We start from the raw sequence: 17,058 nt of genomic DNA on the forward strand, positions 1-17,058 counted from the left end.
GTGTGGCAGTGGGCCAGCCCCTTTGCAGATCAGACACTGATGTGAAGCTGATCTAATACTTTCCAAGGGAACTATGTCTCCTTTGCACATGCTGCCCAGAAGCCATCAGTTTCTGTTCCCCACTTGGGGAACTGGGCTTATTGTCCCCTCTTTGCTGAGGGGGACACAGGGGAGCAGGAGGGCTCACACCACCCCTGCCCCAAAGGAGCATCTATCCCATAAATGAAATAACATGGATAGTGGAGCTGAACTCTTTCGGTGGACATTGGACAATAGCCCTGTCTGGCCCTCAAGCTGAGTGGGCAGGCCTCAGGGGTTGGGGGGGTGCATTTGTCATGCTGTCCCTATCACAACACGTTTCCCCATCCTGACAGAGCACAGCCTTCAGGAGGTGCTGCTGCTGCTGCTTTGGGTGTCCGGTGAGAAACAAGAAGTGCTCGGGTGCAGGCGGGAGGTTGGGAGGAGGGCACAGGCTGTGCGAGCAGGGCTGCTGCTTTCAGACGAAAAGCCTTTCACATGCTGGGAGCTGCCTTTGATAAGGCGGAACTGGGATTTTTGGATCCTGAAAATGAACTTTGGGAGGATTTTCCTAGTCAAGTGCTTGCTGCTTTTGTTTCCCAAAGCAAAATGTAAGTCTTCATTACGATCTCCAACCTTTTTTTCTGTGTGTGTGTGCTGCTGTTGTTAAAATTGCCTTTAAACAATTTACAACTTGGTGGGATGTTACTGATGAGAAACTAGTTCCATTTTCCCAGTGGTGGGTGATGTGCCTGGAGAGTCTCTGGGTTGTGGATATTATTACTTGATTTCATTTTCATCCAGAAGAGGAGGGCAAGACCTGAATTTCCAATTTCTATTGTAACAGTAAGCTGTAAACAGCTCTGGTTTTAAGTTAATGAGCTTTAGTTTGACACGTGTGTAACAAGAAATATCAGCATGCAGTTTTCTCTCTGCCCTTGAGGTAGCTCGTACTACATTAGTGATCTACTTCATGGTGCATTGTGCAGAGCCATTATCACATGTAATTACCTTTTCTTATCAGTGATGAGCAAATCTCCTGAATGTGCAAATTATATTCTTCCCTAAATATTAAGAGGAAGCGTGTTACATCTCAGTGTTATCAGTGGAGCTCAAGGAACCCAGGATGTGAGAACAGTAAGCAAATGCCTACTTACATTTTGTACACTGCCGCTCTCATTTTTAAAGTATTAATCTAAAAACTTAATTAAGGTGTCTCCTTCTCTCTAATCTATGATTTAACAGCACATCTATGCACAGATAATTTTTTTTTCCTGTTCATTCCACTGAAGATTGATTGTATTTTTTTAATTCCAGAACAAAATTAATTGGCAAATAAGGAATTTCTGTTCGGTATGTGATGCATTTCTTCCCAAACAGAAATGAAGTTCATTCTCTTGAATGGAAAATGGGCTTTAGATTTACTTGAAGCAGAGAAACAGAAGATTCCTTACTTACTCTAAAGTTACTTTTCAGAGCTTTTTCTTGTTTTGACTTTTCCTTGTGGCTGCAAATGGTCTATGCTGCCAGCTCTGATCTTTCTGCCCCTTGAAGAGCATTTCAGCTGACATTAGCAGAACTGCCATTTACTCAGCTAAACACATTTGTAGTATCACCTGTGTGGAATCCACTGCTTTCCATGGGATCTCCATAGGGATGTGTCCTTAGAGATGCCACTGGATTTTCCCTGAAAACTTAGATCTTTTTCTCCATACTTCTGGATAGAAAATGCAAATGTGCATATCTGTTACACAAAGGTATCCTGTTCCTAGCTCTAAATGCCTCCTTGTGATGGAGCAGACAGGTACTGGAACTCAACCATTTGGGTACAACCCATAGGACCGTCTCTGTGGAAGATTAGCTGCTGCCCAGATTGACAGCATGGCTTCAGAATGTGTCATTTGGTGCATCAAATACCTCATGTGATACTGAACTGAGAACCTCGCCTTAGGCTGGGGTGGAAACACTTTAGTATTCATTTTCTTGTTGCAGAGGCAAAATACTTTAACTCCTCGGTTATCTCTAATGTTATTAGTTTGCTGAAACAGCAACTGGATTTCAGTTGCCACTGTAGTTTATCATTGTGGACTAATGGATTATATGCTGCAGTGAAGGACTGTAAAAAGTTCACAAGCACAGTTTTTATGTCTGCAGGAAAAAGTGCTTGAAATCTGTCAAGTTAGAGCAGAATCAGCTCTGTCTGGTATTTGGGAGGAAATCCCCCATCTTCCCATCAGTTTTATCCTATAGATGGAAGAGGAATGAATATGGGTCATGAACAATGAAAGAAGTTGCAGTTCAAAATGAAAGTTTTTAGTAATGAATATATTCCACCTCACACTTGTAAGTGCTTTTTAACATCTCCTTCTACAACTTTTCCACTGGCAGCTGGGATGCAGGCATTACTGCACTGAGGTGAAATCTCTGGATGTGTACCACAAGAACCATGTAGATGTGGCACTGAGGGACATGGGCTAGTGGGCATGGTGGGGACAGGTGATCCTAGTGTTCTTTTCCAACCTTAATGACCATATGATTCTATGTGAGAACATGCCCCCAGAAGCATGATTCCCCAGAGCTGCTGCGCATTGCTTTCCTCTCACCTAGTTTGCAGAGGACAATCAAAGGGCACTTGTCAGGAGAAAAGTCTTTGTTTTTTGTCTTCACTTATCTCTCAGCATCACCAGTGCCTGATAAGCTCGCAGGCTGTGGTTAGCTGTTTGTTTCTCCCCATCGCTTTCCCATACTGTGATGCTGTGATAGAAACATGGGGTAAGTGCACTGTGGAGCAGCACTGCGACTTACAGACCTGTGTCTTCCTCCAGTTTGGTGTCATGTGCTCACTTCTCGACTCAGACACCTCTTACAGGCCACTGTTTTTATTATTGTTGCCATCACTGTTGCTGCTGAAGTGACCCCATGATCCAGGACCTCCATAAGCTTGCTGCTTGCAGTAATGATGACAGCAGTGTCTGCTCTGCACATTAGCCCGTGCCAAGAGCTAAGCCCACCCAAATGACCTTATTTGCAGGAAGAGTGAATGTAGTGGAAATGCTGAGTTAGGGCTTGAACCAGCAATTGAGCACCTGATGGGTGCTCAACCCAGGGGATCGCAGGTGCAAGCAATGTTCTTGAGTGACCAGAAGGGGTGGAGGCAGGATCTATCCCTTTCCAGACCTTATTTAAGTGTTGGAAGTGGAGATAAGAAAATCTCATCTGGAGGTATCTGCCTACTTGAGGACTTTACAGGTTTTCTAATGGTAAGTAGTTCATTTTTCTGTGTCTGCTGCCATTGTGTCTGAGTGGATCCTCAGTAGCCTGGAATCTTGCTGCTCTGCTGTCATTGTTGTGCTTTCCATCATTTTACAGTGAAGTCCACAAGCAATCAAAAATCTCAGCATTCAAAATCACAATGAATAGGTCACCCAGAGGATAAAGCCTGCTTTTGTGAATGTGACTTTCAGATTCCTCAGAATTAATTTGAGTACTAGTGAGTTAATAAACAATCAAGGAGAGTTTTGAAGTAGTGGAAAGACGTGAAATGAGCCTTAGAGTGAGTGGCTAGAAAATGAAAACCCTTTGGATCATGGTACTAGGTATTAGGAAGGAAGTATTTACTGTGAGGCTGGTGAGACACCAGAACAGTCTGGTAAGGTTGTGGATGTACCCTCCTAAGAAGCATTCAGGACTTGGCTGGATGGGGCTTTGAACAACCTGCTCTACTGGGTGGTGTCCCTGTCTTTTCCAGGGGGTTGGAACTAGATGATCTTAAAGGTCCCTTCCAACCCAAAGCATTCTTTGATTCTATGGCTATGGTTGTTGAGCAGGCAGTAAGGACTGTTTGGGATGAACTGACTGATGGATTGTGCTTCCTTTCATAGGCACCAGTACCGTAAATATTTACAAGACAGTGAATGAGACAGCTCTACTCAGTTTCACTGCTGAAAACATGCATGAGACAGTGTGGAGCAGAGACAACGAGAGGCTGCTTCAAATAAAAGACAAAAAAATTCAATATTATGTGGAGAAGATGCAGTGTAGATGCAAGGTGCTCCTCAATGGGACTCTCCGAATAGAGCGGCTGGTGAAAGAAGACAGTGGGATATACGAGGTGTCTGCTTATGACAAGAAGGGAAAGCTGAAGGCAGATGAAACAATAGATCTCATTGTTTTGGGTGAGTTTCTGCCATCTCCATACCAATCCAGTGGTCTGTGCACTTTGTTGGAAGCCTTCATTGTAAACTGCCTGCAGATTAAGGAAGGGGCCTTATTTATGCTTTAAGGCAGTGAGCTGTCATTGGGGTTACCTGGGTTTAATGCCAGGTTAAGGTGATAGACTGCAAGTTAACTATGTGCTGTGTCAATTCCCTACTCTGCAGCAGAGATCTTGCCTTACTGCTGTGGAAAGAAAATCCTTTAGTAACTGTTGGGTGCTAGTATCAATTGTCATCCAGTTTACACAGTGCTACTGGAGTTGAAAAGACAGCTGCTCTGAAGAGAAAGAAATAATTGAGGTGGTGACACCATCACACACTAACATGACCTGGACTTCAGTGTTTCCACTGGGGCTTTCTTCCAAAAGATGCTCTACAACTTGCAGAAGGGGAGTAAGTTAATGAGGGAAGGGAGGTGCCTTTCCTTGTTATAATGTGCACCTAGGCTTCATTTGCTACAGACAGCTCTTAATGGCTTTAAAACCTATGCTATTTATATCTGATGCTGCCTACAGCTGGAGGTGGCCCTAGTTTGTGGTTGTTCACCTCATTTAGAAGTTGGAATAGAGCTTTTTTTCATCTGATGCCTCTGTCAGTTTTCTGTGGTTGAGAAAAGTCCTGTGAGCCTCCTCTGCTTCAATATCTGTCATCAGTGATGGAGATTCCAGCACCAAAACATAACTAGTTGCTTGTAGGGCACAGAGAGATAGAAATTGGCTCTTTCTGTCATAGCCTTCTTGGAGCCGAGTGCTCTGTTTTGTTCTGTTTTCTGTTGTGATGAGCTTTTGTATTGTGGCTGTCATGCAAGCTGAGTGCCTTTGGCAATGCATAAAGCATTGTAAGTGGCTGTTCTGTCTTGAAGGAAATTTCTTCTGATGGGTACAGGCAGAGCTAATTGCATTTGTACCAGAACACTGGGGCAGGAGTTAGGGGGCTCTCTCCAGCCTCCCTTATCCACATCCTCTGCCTGAAAACACCACTTCCTCCAATGACCACGAGCCAGGCAAAGCCTGGAGATCATCTGGCCATGTCATGCAGTTCTGTGCCAGAGTGCTTTTAGATGGTCTGCAGATCCATTTGAGCTCCATTCTGGGGGCTTCTGCCCAAATTATTCAAGGAAGTTATAAAATGAGTGGAAAAATTCCACTCAGCAGTAAAACAGTGGCACAGGCTGCCTGGGGAGGTGGTGGAGTCACTGACCCAGGAGATATTCAAGAACCGTGTGATGTGGCAGTGAGGGATGTGGTTAGTAGGCACAGTGAGAATACATCAGTGGTTGGACCGAGTGATCTTTATGGTCACTTCTAATCTTAATGATTCTGTCCCTTCAGGTTGTGCTTAGTACGGTTAAGTACCTGGAAGTCAAATGCCCTTATGATGTTAGCTACAAATATTTCTATTCAGAAGAAGAATGGAGGATAAAAATCAGTTTTCAAATTGTGGCAATGCTGCAGTGAAAATGGGCTCCAGAAGAGATATAACGTAGTTACTCTTGCTGGCACAAACGATCCAACTTTGTTTGAGGAAGAAATGCTTTCTAGGGAGTTGAGGGGAAAATGGAAAGAGACAAAAGGATCCTAAGTGTGTTAGGATGAAAATGTAGGCTAATAGATGGCATTTCTTTAACTGCTGTGTTGCTTCTACAGTGAAGTTTGATTTGTTCTTCATTCTTCTCTGGTCTCGTTAGCTGGTGCTACTCCCATACTGCAATTCCCTTCTCTGTGTCACAATGGAGATTTTCAAAAGGAGAAACATTGTCAGATCTGCCTATTCCTTATCTTTTTCAGAGCCTGTCCCTCAGCCAGTCCTCAATGCTGAATGTATTAATAAAACCCTGTTCGTGAAATGTGCGGTGAAGAAGATGACTGTGGACCAAGTGTTTACGATAGAATTGGCTCATGATAAAATCAATAAATCCCAAACGAATGTTACAGAGGTGGAATTTACTACTCGACACAGTGGAAGATACAGATGTATTGTTCAGAACAAAGTCAGCAAAAAAACAACTGAGAAGGAAATCAAGTGTCAGGGTAAGAAGCCTACTTTTACCAGAATCAGCTAGGGCTCACTTTACATAGTTGTCTATCTGTGGGGTTGATTTAGAAGCCAGAAGCAGCCATGGTTCCCTGTACACAATAATGTGAGTCTACTGCTGGTGCTGAATTTTGATTGCATACAGCAGTCTGTGTGAGGCAGAAAATATCTTGCTGCTTTCAGGGTATTTGCTCTTGATTTCCCCTTATGGTGGGGAAAGCTACTTGTATGTTATTTTCTTCCTCTCCATGCTTGTACCTATGAAGGTGATGGTTGTCTGTTACCAATGGATATGCATGGTTGTTCTCAAAAGGGGAAAAATGAGTTACTTGGACTCCCAAGGTTGCCTGGAAGTCAAGGAAGGAGATCGTGGAGAAGTTAGCAGGCCTTGGGACTATGTGACTCGGATGAGCATAGCTCAAGTGTTCAATGGATTTCCTTACCTCATTTGAGGTTTTATCTGCCACCTTGAGTCTTGATCTTCAGTGGACAAAACAGCTTAAGATGGGATTGAGCTTGTCAAAGTCTTCATATAGACATGACTCTGACAGAGCTCACTATGTGGTCAGCTGGGAGAAGCAGGTATTGAAGGGCAAAATACACAGCACTTGTTTCATCTGCTAGTCTTGCATTGGGAAGAGCTAGGGTTCTGAGTGTACTTGTTTCCATTTACTCTCAGGGAGCAGCCCAGGCTGATGATGGTTTTCATGATGTAGATGTACATTTTGACTTCAGTCTTGTGTCTCTTGCCCTTCCTGTGCATGCTGAGGTGGCACCAGCAGTGTCTCCTCTTGAGCTTTGCTTCAGGAAGCAAAGGAAAGGCCCATTTCTAAGGGATCGAGCTCCCTAACACCTGTGCTTAGACATGAACACCCAAGCAGGAGGTGATGAAGGAAAGTCAATCTGGCAAAACTTAGCTGGTCTAATACAGAGTGCTCACATAAATCTTTGCTCACTGAACAAATCAAACTCCCATTTGAGGATGTGGGATATTTGGTGTTTTTTTGTTTTTTTGTTTTTTTTTTTTTTGTTTTTTTTGTTTTTTTATTTTCACTATTTTTAATTTGCATATAGCTAAAAATTGAAGAGGAAGTACCAAAAGTGATATGAGACAAACTGTTCTGTGTGTGCAGCCCAGATGAAGTACTTGGAAAGTTTATTTCTGTTAGGTGCTGAGCACTGCCTGGACAATTGTTACCCTTAAAAGGGTTTATTGTAGGAGCAGGCCAGTTGTGCTAATTTAAGAGGATATAGCATGCGCAAGTGCACTGGTTTCTGCAAGGAAGTTCCTGTGGTATTGTTCCATACCACAGTGTGAGAACTGGCAACTTTTTTTCTGTGTACAGAGAAAGGACAGGGTGGGTTATCTCACCAGTGCTGCTTTCATATTCAATGGCAGAATGATACCAAACTCTACGTTGATGTTACACAAGGCATGTCTTCCCCTCTAACATCCTCTTTATTCTCTTAACTAGGCCAGCTGGACCTCTATCGCATCTCATGCATAACAGGAGGTGCGGTATTCTTTGTTGTCTTTGTGATTTTGCTTATTTATTGTATCAGGAAGAAGAAAGCAGATAGGCTTGAAGATGATGGTAAGTGTTCAAAGGCTTTAAACTCTCTCCAGCCACCTAATATCCTAGAGGTTCTTCTTGACAGCTTCCCTGTGAGCAGGAGCAAGAGCTTATCTTGAGCGTGTAGTGAACCTCAGCGCATCAGCTGCTATTGTCAGTCTTGGTTTCAGACATACACTTTGAACAAAAGGCTTTTTGTTCTCAAGCCCTTCTGTTTATCTACGTAGAAAGAACTGGTGTTCTAATCCTTTGCCAAGGCCACCTGTCATGAACATCCATGGGGCTAAACATATAAATAAGTATGTAAGTAGATTTTTTTTCAGTAAAAGTATATAGTATAAAATTAGGATCTTTGATGTTGTTAGTCACCTTTGGAAAAACATCACATAAGGAGAGAGCAAGAACTCATCTTTTATGGGGGTCTCCTCGAGCAACTCCTGGTGCTTTTTCTCTCTGCAAAACAATGTAGTTGGAGGCATATCAACACTGGAGGTCCAGTCTGAGGCACTTAAAAAGTCTTTGGGCAAAGTTCTCATCTGTTGTCCAGAATTCAAACCTCATTAAGAAAATATGCTGCCAGAGTCACCTCTCAGTGCAGGCTCTGTCTTGATAGAAGACTGTATGGGAAATTGTTAATCACAGCCTGAACCTCTGATTAATCAGCTGAGGCAAGTGTTGGGTCAGCTGTGGGAGCACAGGTGAGAGTAATTTAGCTGTGCTCTCAGAAGGGGTGGAGCTTGACTCCACCTCCTCTAGACCTCATTTAAGGGCTGACCACCACTAAGGCAGCTTCTCTTGGAGATTGCTCGTCAGTGGAGGTTGCCTCAGTGGTTCCCAGCAGACTGAAGGCTTCCATATGGGTGGGTTTTTCCTGTAAATAACCTTTTGGGTATTTACAACTATCATCTTTTCATTATTATTGCTGTACAAAGCCTTACCTGGGATTGCAGTTTGCTTATTGCTGCTGGTTTGGGTGGGCAGAGGATGCTGAGCTGATGCTCAGGAAAAAATGGTTGGCCCACTCAGAAGAGGAAGCTCAAGTATGAGGGAGATCACCCTGCTGCCAGAGCAGCATGTTGGTGTTGAAGGCTTGATTCCAAGTCTTATACCCACATTCTGTGTCAGACGTGCTGTATGATCTTCAGTAGCAGCTAGGCTCTCTGTGAGTGCTTGAACTACAAAATGTGAGAACAAATCCCTTTGCACAGCAGTATTTGTCAAAGTAAAAAGGGTAATGTTTGAAAGAAACTCAAGCTGATACCTCAAAGGTGCATGTGGTCAGTCTGATGGCAAGGGTTAGCATGATGCTTTCCATGGCTGAGGGTAGAACTTCAGTGTGGGTACCTCATCATGGCCCCCTCACTTCCTATGAAGTTATCACCACAAAAAATAGGCAGGTGTTCTCCTTGTCTTTTAGGAGAGCTCATAACAGTGCACCCACAGGATGTTGTCTTAGAAGACTTGGCACATCTCATGAACAAAGTGCCAGCGTGAGCAAAGCCACTAGAATTTTGCCTTACACTATGGCTGTTCTTGATGTTCCTTGTCAAGCGAGTAGTTGATCCCACTCATATTGACAGCACCTCCTCAGTTTTTGGGCCTGGATTCAAGAAAAAGAGAAATCTGGGATGATAAGAACTAAAATAAGGTGGCTGGCCTCTTTGAAACAGCTTGAGCGTAAGGTTATTTCAGCTCCCCAAGGGGTACATTTCTCAATACCTAAGCTAAAGTGACTGCCATATCACAAATGATGAGTTAATGATCAAAAGTGAGATGGCATGAATTTAATTCTACCTACTGGGAAATTCATGCTGGGATTCCAGGTCCCAGGAAACCTTCATGGCAGACAGTGGCAGATCAGGGCTTTTGTGTTGCTGCCTGTGGCTGTGTCCTATTTCATAGAATCATGGAACATCTGGGGCTGGAGGGGATCTTAAATCCCACTTAGTCCCAAACCCTGCTATGGGCAGGGCTGCCCCCTACCAGCTCAGGCTGCCCAGGGCCCCACCGAATCTGGCTTTCAGGGATGGGGCACCACAGCTTCTTCAGGCAGCCTATGCCAGTGCCTCACTGCCCTCTGAGTGTGTCCTCTAAAAGACAGAGAAGCTCAGGCTGAGAGTGTCTATCAGTGACCAGAGAAGGCTGTAGTGTCTTCAGGTGCATTGGCCTCAGCTTTGGGGCTGCTGCAAAATTCTGAGTGCTGCCTGAGCGTGTGGGTGGCAGTGACTTTGGTTGTTTGTTGGAGTAGCAGGACAGTGACAGTGGCTGTGCAGGTAAGACCTATATGGTTGTTTTTTTATAATTACATGGTGTTCCAAACTGTCTTCCCTCGCTGTTGGACTTCAGTAAGAATTTTTGCCTCCTGCTTAGATGTAAGTAGGTGCCTGACCACTGGGGCCTCCTGTCTTTGCAGATGAGGAAAGGATGCAGATCCACCAGGTGGACACAGAGATGGCAATGCAAAAGCTCCCTCAAACACCATCTAACCCTAACCCCCAGCGGACCTCTGTGCATCAGAGGCCTCTTCCACAGCCACATGCACAGCAGCGAGCAGTGCCCCCACAGCCTAGGCCACGCACCCAGCTGCCGGCTCCAAGCCAGCTGAGAGAGAGGCACTGAACACCCGTCCTGGGGGATGGAGGGCTCTTTTTTATGGAAGAAGAAACCTTACAACAGTCCAGAACTCCTCCTACACAGGCTTGTGTAGCACTCTGCTCTGGAGTTGCAGAAGATGAGAGAGAGCATCAAGTAACTGGAGTTGAAGAGACACAGTGGAGGAGGCTGAAGAAAGACCTGGGGCCTTTTTTCTTCAAGTGACTCTATGTGAAGACACATGCATCTTTCTGTGGTTCACTTTTTATTGCACTGCATTGTTGTCTTGCTTTCTGGATGGGTTATATCAAAAAGTGAAAGCCTGAGACAACGTGGATTTGTAGATGTTACCTCTTTTTGTCATATAGCTTTTCATTTGCTTTTTGTGCATTAGAACAGCCCTCTGATTTCAGCACTAGATGCATGGTCTCCTAAACATAATTATTATTTGTATCTAATCACTGGTTTGATGTTGAAAGACTTGGTGCTGTCCAACACAGAGGACAATAAACTGAAAGGAAATGTGACAGACTTGAAGCATGCATGTGTGAAAAATGTAAGGGGGAAGGAGTATATCCTTCATTTTTTTTCTACCACTTTCCCTATAGATCTGTTTGCCTAGTCAGGTAGTTTTATTGTTTTTATTGTCACAGAACAGATCTTGGTATATATGGGTTCCTGAAATCAGTATTTCAAACTGCCAAGCAGCCTCCTTAACAATGCTATTGTCTAAATTGCCATGGCTTCTATCACTAGGTCACTTATCTGATGATAAGTGACCATGCTCCCTGATGTTGCTGGTAAGCACCTCCTGGTTGCTGTTACCGGCTGATTACAAAAAAACTACTGAGAGGCCTCACTCTCCCAAAAGTGGAGGTGTGCACCTGGACTGCAGAAACTATTCCTGCATCACTCTCCATGTTCTGGATGAACACTCCTTGCTCCTCTGGCCTTTGGGAATGTTCACAACTGGTTCTATCAGATGGCTGAGGAGCTGAGAGAGGACATTCCTTCTTGGAGTGATGTCTGCTAAACTGATAAACTGGTCCATCTGGTGTGAAAGTCAGCAGTGATGGAGAAGGGGAGAGCTGTCAGAGTCACGGAGTGCAAGATGTCCAGACAGCATGTTGTTGCAATTGGTAGAAGGATGTGGGGTATTCCTCTCAGAGCTGACTTAAATAGCCTTCTTTAAGGCAGTTAAATAGCCTTCTTTTTGTTTCTCCTCAGAAATGTGACTGTTTTTATCCTCTGATATGAGGGTGGGGAAGTCACTTGTCAGGAAGAGGAGCAGGTCTCTGTCTCTTCTAGAGTTCAATCACTTTGAGCTCCAGGATGGGCACAGTGATGGGAGGGTCACTTGTTCTTGCCTTAGCCTTCTGCAGCTTGTTTTAGGGTTTTTACTGCTTAAAATTGCATTTGGTAAACATTTCATGGTTTACTTTGTAATATAAGCTGTGTCCCTGTGGTGAATGAATAAAGATAATGAGGGCTTCAGCTCATACCTGTGCTGGGGTCCTGTTGAAATCTCCCTTTGGTACAGAGAAGAAGAGAAAAACACTCTGGTCTGTGAGCCACAGGAACTTGGTTGCAGGAGGTGTCACAGATCCCTGGGAGGTACTGTCTGTTATGTATTGACCCTTCTTATGACATCACTGCCACGGTGCCTTCTGTGCCATGGGCTAAACAAAGCTGCAGCAGTGCTTTCGAGGTGTTCCTTCGCCGTGACACTTGCTCAGCTTCAGTTGTGTTGGCTAGGCTGAGGGACCTGGTGCTTCTGGTTACATGGTAGGCATCTGTAACTCTCTTTTCAGCCCATGGGGATGGTTGTGTGGAGCTTGAGGCACAGCCAGACAGCTGTGCTAGCAGCTCCCTGGTAAGCAGCCCTGCAAAACTGCCAGCTACTCTTGCAGTCTGGTGCCTGTGCTCGTAGCTGTGCTCCTGCTCTGCAGTTGACCTCTCCTTGAAGTACCCTGCTAGCCTGAGAGTCTTCTGCCTGATTCCTCTTGCTGGTTTCTGGATTACTAGGCAGGGAAGTTCTCTGCTGTGATCCTAGCTGCAGCAGACATGGGTGCTTCAGGGTTTGGTTTCAAATCCTCATTTGCTTCCTCAGCCAAGAGAGCCATAGTACCGCATTCAGCCTGAGGGTGGGCAGCATTCCATGTTCTGTCCCCTTAACACACAAAACAGCTGTGGGCAGCTGAGGCAGTGTGAGGGGATGCTGTCCCAGTGGTGGGGCATGTTGGTTCTTTAGGCAAGGGATTGCAGCAGGAAGCCAACTTTTCTGAGTGGGAGGCAAGAAGCTTTTCTGCTCTTGGCTACAAAACTGTGTGAAGCTCTACCCATGAGGCCAGGCTCCAAACCATGCTGTGACCCTCCTGGGCTGCATCAAAAGAAGCGTGGCCAACAGGTTGAAGGAGGTGATCATGCTCTTCAGATAATTTCAATCCTAAAATGAAATTTTGAGCCTGTAAAATGCCAGGTAGGAGACTGTGGCTTGTAAATGTCTTTCTTTGGCATGCTTTTAAAAATAATACCATGGGGGAAAAGGCATCCCTCATATTCTGCATCAGATCCTCAGGCTCTGATATGGAGATCAGCCTTAGCTGGGACTGTCTTGCCCATCAGCCCTCTATTCTGATAAATAAGACTTCTGTTCTTCAGCTGTGCTGAAACCTTGCAGCAGGCTCAAGAAATGCTGAATTTGTCTTTGAAACTGTCTTTGAAACACTCCTCTGTGGAGTGTGCCATGGATGACAGGTCAGAGGAAAGCACAACTTGGTAGGCAAAGCTCCACAAATACTACTTGCAAGTGCTGGCCGTGCAAGTGGGATGTCAGAGATGTGGACAAAACAAGGACAAAGAAATGCCTCAAGCTGATGTTTGGTTTCTGCCTTCTGTTGTAAGTAGCACCAGCCTCAATACCACTCCCTGTCACCTCATACACTTTTGATCTTGTGATATTGTTAGATGGTGTTTGCATTTCAGAGGCACTGGAGACAGGTTTTAAGGCAGCAGGAAGAGAGAACCCCACAACAAAGAAGCCTTCTGTGCAGCAGCACTCAGTGGCCATATTTCCCATGAACTTTCTCTGCCTGTGTTCTAAGAGAAGGAAGGCATTTCACACCGCTGCCCTTCCACACAAATACCCACTTTCACTCCAAGCCCTTCTTGCTGTCCCAGGCTGGGTCAGCAGGCACAAGGGGACTGTGGGGTACAAGTAACAACTCAGAAACCAAACAGTCTGGGAGCAGCTTGATGTGCATCCCTGAGCCTCCTGCTCCCTGGTGAGGTGGGACAGGCAGCGAGGCCTCGTATGGGAAATTGTTAATCACAGCCTGAACCTCTGATTAATCAGCTGAGGCAAGTGTTGGGTCAGCTGTGGGAGCACAGGTGAGAGTAATTGAGCTGTGCTCCCAGAAGGGGTGGAGCTTGACTCCACCTCCTCTGGACCTCATTTAAGGGCTGACCACCACTAAGGCAGCATCTCTTGGAGATTGCTCCCTGGTGGAGATTGTCTCAGCATTTCCCAGTGAAGGCATCCATATGGGTGAGTTTTTTGCTATAAATAATCTTGAATATCTGTTACCGTCTTTGTACCATTCCACCTTACAGGCCCTCAAGCTGGGGCACCAGTGCCTGCTGCTGAATGTTGCATGTGCTGGGACTTCTGTGGGTAAGTCCCGAACTCAGACACATCCCTCTTCCTCTGCCAGATGTGAGGTGAGGTTTCCCAACAAAAAAGGGAACGAAATAGAGATGTGAAGCTTTGTTAATGAGTTTCTATGTATGGCATCACTGTAGCTATCTTTTTCCAGTCTCCTGGAGGTGTTACAGCTGTTCAGCAAACCACCTGAGGGAGCTGTGTCTCTGAGAATGGCTTTATGGCTGTGGGCTCTGCAGCTGATGGGCATGCAAGGCTGGGGTGACTGCAAGGCTGATGTGCTGCAGGCATTCTTTGTACTAAATCACTAATTTTATGTGGCTTTGCTGTGATTTCAGTAGCCAGTGCAAGCAAATCACTGAATGAGGATGTGGCTCCTGTTGCAGGGGAACTGTCCATATCTCAAGCCAAAAATTCAAACAGAAAACCTCTGATGCCTTTTGCTAAGCTTACAGTTTCTAGACTGTTTCTTGTTTTAGCCATTTGAAAAAGAAGAGCTTAACCAAAAGCCAGCCACCACAAAGAGGAACTGAGCAACATAAAGTCTTAAAAAAACACTGGAAGGAAGGAAATGTGTCTGTACAGAAAGTGACTCGAAAGGAGCCTTTAGGCTCAGCAGTGGAAATTCTGCATGTTGAAGGAGCTGTGGGGAATCGAAGGTTCTCCAAAGAAAGGTCTGTTTGATAACCTATTTTCTCTGCGAGGTTAAGGCACTGGGGTTGGCCTGGGGTGGAAGAGAAGGGTGCTGGAAGATCATGTAACGGAAAGCAGTTCAGCTTTAGAAAAGCCACCAAACTGCTGAAGTGCCACAGGTGATATCAGGGTTAGAGGAGGTGTCAAGAAGAGAGGATAAGCATTTCAAAATGGCAGCCAAGGAATAAGCCAGTGAGTCCCCTTTGTCTCAAAGCATTTGTGCTAGAGAAGAACAGTGACAGAGCACCTGAGGCAAGCGCAGCCTTGATGTCTTATCTAAAGATGAAAAACTGCACTGCTTCTGTTGGGCACCAAAGCAGCTGTCTCAACTCACTCAACATCTGTGTGCACATTATTGTAATGAGAACTGTTAGTCCTCTCCCTCTCCAGAAGCTTTTAAGGATGGGTGCTTCCAAAGCCCTTATAAGATACAGTTCAGAAGAATGGTTTACAGGCCTAGGCTGATCAGATAAGAAACAAAACCTCTGCTTCTCTGAGATATATATATATATTTAAAAAAAAAAAAAAAAAGCAACTGCAGTAGCTACATGGGATGAAATAAATGATACAGATGGTGCTTTTCTGTGGGATGGCTGCAGCTCAGCCCAGCAGTACAGAAAACACAGGTCAGCTGTGGGCTGAAGCTGGGGACAGGCATAGTGGCGTGAGCCTGACAGACTTGCCCAATCTCTCACACTGGACCTGGCTGCTCTGCATCTTCTCTCAGCATAAAGCATTGTGCAGTGTGTGAGGAGCAATCAGGTGTTCTCATGTAGCCGTCTTGGAAGCAGACACTTGTCTGCAAAGCTGTGTGGCAACCAGCCCATAGATCTCTGCCATGTGGCAGCATAGGCGAAGTGTGCTCAAGGACCCGCAGGGTAAGCTGGTAGATACAAACCAGAGTAGGTCAGGATTGATGCCCTCCCTGATCTAATCTAAATTTCCCTTCCTTTAGTTCAAAATCAGCCCCCTTTGTCCTACTGCTGTCTCCCTGTGTGGAAAGTTAGTTTCCCTCATGTTTATGAACTCCCTTTCTGTACAGGAAGGCTGCAATGAGATCTAACTACAGCCTGGAGCTGAGAGGAAGGGATGGGGGGGGGAGGGGATTGGCTTTTGTGCACAAGGTGTGGGATTTTGACTGCCCTCTCACAGTGGTGGCCAGGGCTTTTTCATCTTAGGTGGTGAGTGGCATGTCAGGAGGGAGGGACACAAGATCCAGACCCATGCTTAAAGGGCAATTAGCCCATTGTTACTCAGGGAATGAATCACTGCTTAGACTCACCAGGGGTGAAGGGAAATTTGTCGGCTGGCCATATAGTAGTGTTAGGGGTGCCTTGTTTAAGCCCAGAACCTTCTAGCCAGCTTCTGGTGTGTACCTTTAGGCAGGGAGTGTAGGGTGCAACCTTTATCTACTGTGCAGCTCCCATACAAAGCCTTGTCCTTGGTCCAAGCTGCTAAACTGTGCTCTTAGCCATGTTCAGAGGTGAGAGGTGGAGGCAAGAGGTGCTGGCAGCATCACGCTTGATGCTGTGGGTGCACACCATGTGTGGGTGCTGTCACCTAGTGGGGCAGTGGGAGTGTGGCACAGCTGGGGCTCTGTGCCCTTTCCCTGCCTGACATCAGTTACTACTTTCTGTTCACATTCTGCTACAAGCAGGTCCCTGTTTCCTTTCCCACCTTGTCGCTACTCAGGCATGTACCGCCACTTACACAGCAGGAGGCAAACCTCCCTGCTGGAGGCCCTAAGCTTTCCTGCAGGGCATGGGGAAATGACTAGTCTTCAGGAAGGCAAAGGCTTTGTGAGAGGAGCAGTGCTTGAAGGCATTCCAGGCCAAATGACAGCAGTGGAAGGGCAGAGGTGGAGCAGGGCTGTGCAGTTCATCCTTCTTTCTTCCTTACCACTAATGGTTCATCCCATAAATGCCTTGTTCCTTGTACAGAAAATCCAGCACTCTGCTACGAGAGCTGGAACATGAGCCACAATCCAAGCAGTGAAACAGCCAAAAGCAGCTTCCCTGATGGGAAACATCGGTGTGGTTTTGTTTTTAAGGATGCGAGGGTTTCTTAGTTGTGTTCTAAATAGTTGGACTAGGTTGAAATCCTTCACCTTTCTGTCTCTGGAATACCGGCTTATGCACAAGGGAGAGTAATCTTGGCTGTTGTCCATAAGGAGGCATGGTTATGAAGGCATGTGTCTCTGCAGGCCTTATTTCTGCAGTCCTTCTCTGTCCTTTCCCAGTAGTTCCTCACTTTTTTTCTTTCTCTTAAAGGG

The 17,058-nt window shown here is 45.5% G+C and overlaps 1 protein-coding gene across 2 annotated transcripts; it reads left to right on the forward strand.

Annotated features, from left to right (window-relative positions):
• Window positions 1–295: 295 nt before the first annotated feature.
• CD2 (CD2 molecule) lies at window positions 296–11,931 on the forward strand. 2 transcript variants are annotated; one of them, XM_085547025.1, is made up of 5 exons: window positions 296–629; window positions 3,900–4,193; window positions 6,020–6,262; window positions 7,830–7,861; window positions 10,254–11,931. In XM_085547025.1, the coding sequence occupies exons 1-5, from the start codon at window positions 569–571 to the stop codon at window positions 10,443–10,445; spliced, it is 822 nt and encodes a 273-aa protein (XP_085403151.1). In that variant the 5' UTR covers window positions 296–568; the 3' UTR covers window positions 10,446–11,931. The 2 variants fall into 2 exon arrangements, with proteins under 2 accessions (XP_085403151.1, XP_015734984.2); XM_015879498.3 differs by having other exon boundaries at window positions 348–629; window positions 7,742–7,861.
• The last annotated feature ends 5,127 nt before the right edge of the window (window positions 11,932–17,058 follow it).

This window comes from Coturnix japonica, chromosome 1 (genome assembly GCF_054131305.1).
Source record: "Coturnix japonica strain WE chromosome 1, WE-NBRP24, whole genome shotgun sequence".
NCBI classification, from domain to species: domain Eukaryota; kingdom Metazoa; phylum Chordata; class Aves; order Galliformes; family Phasianidae; genus Coturnix; species Coturnix japonica.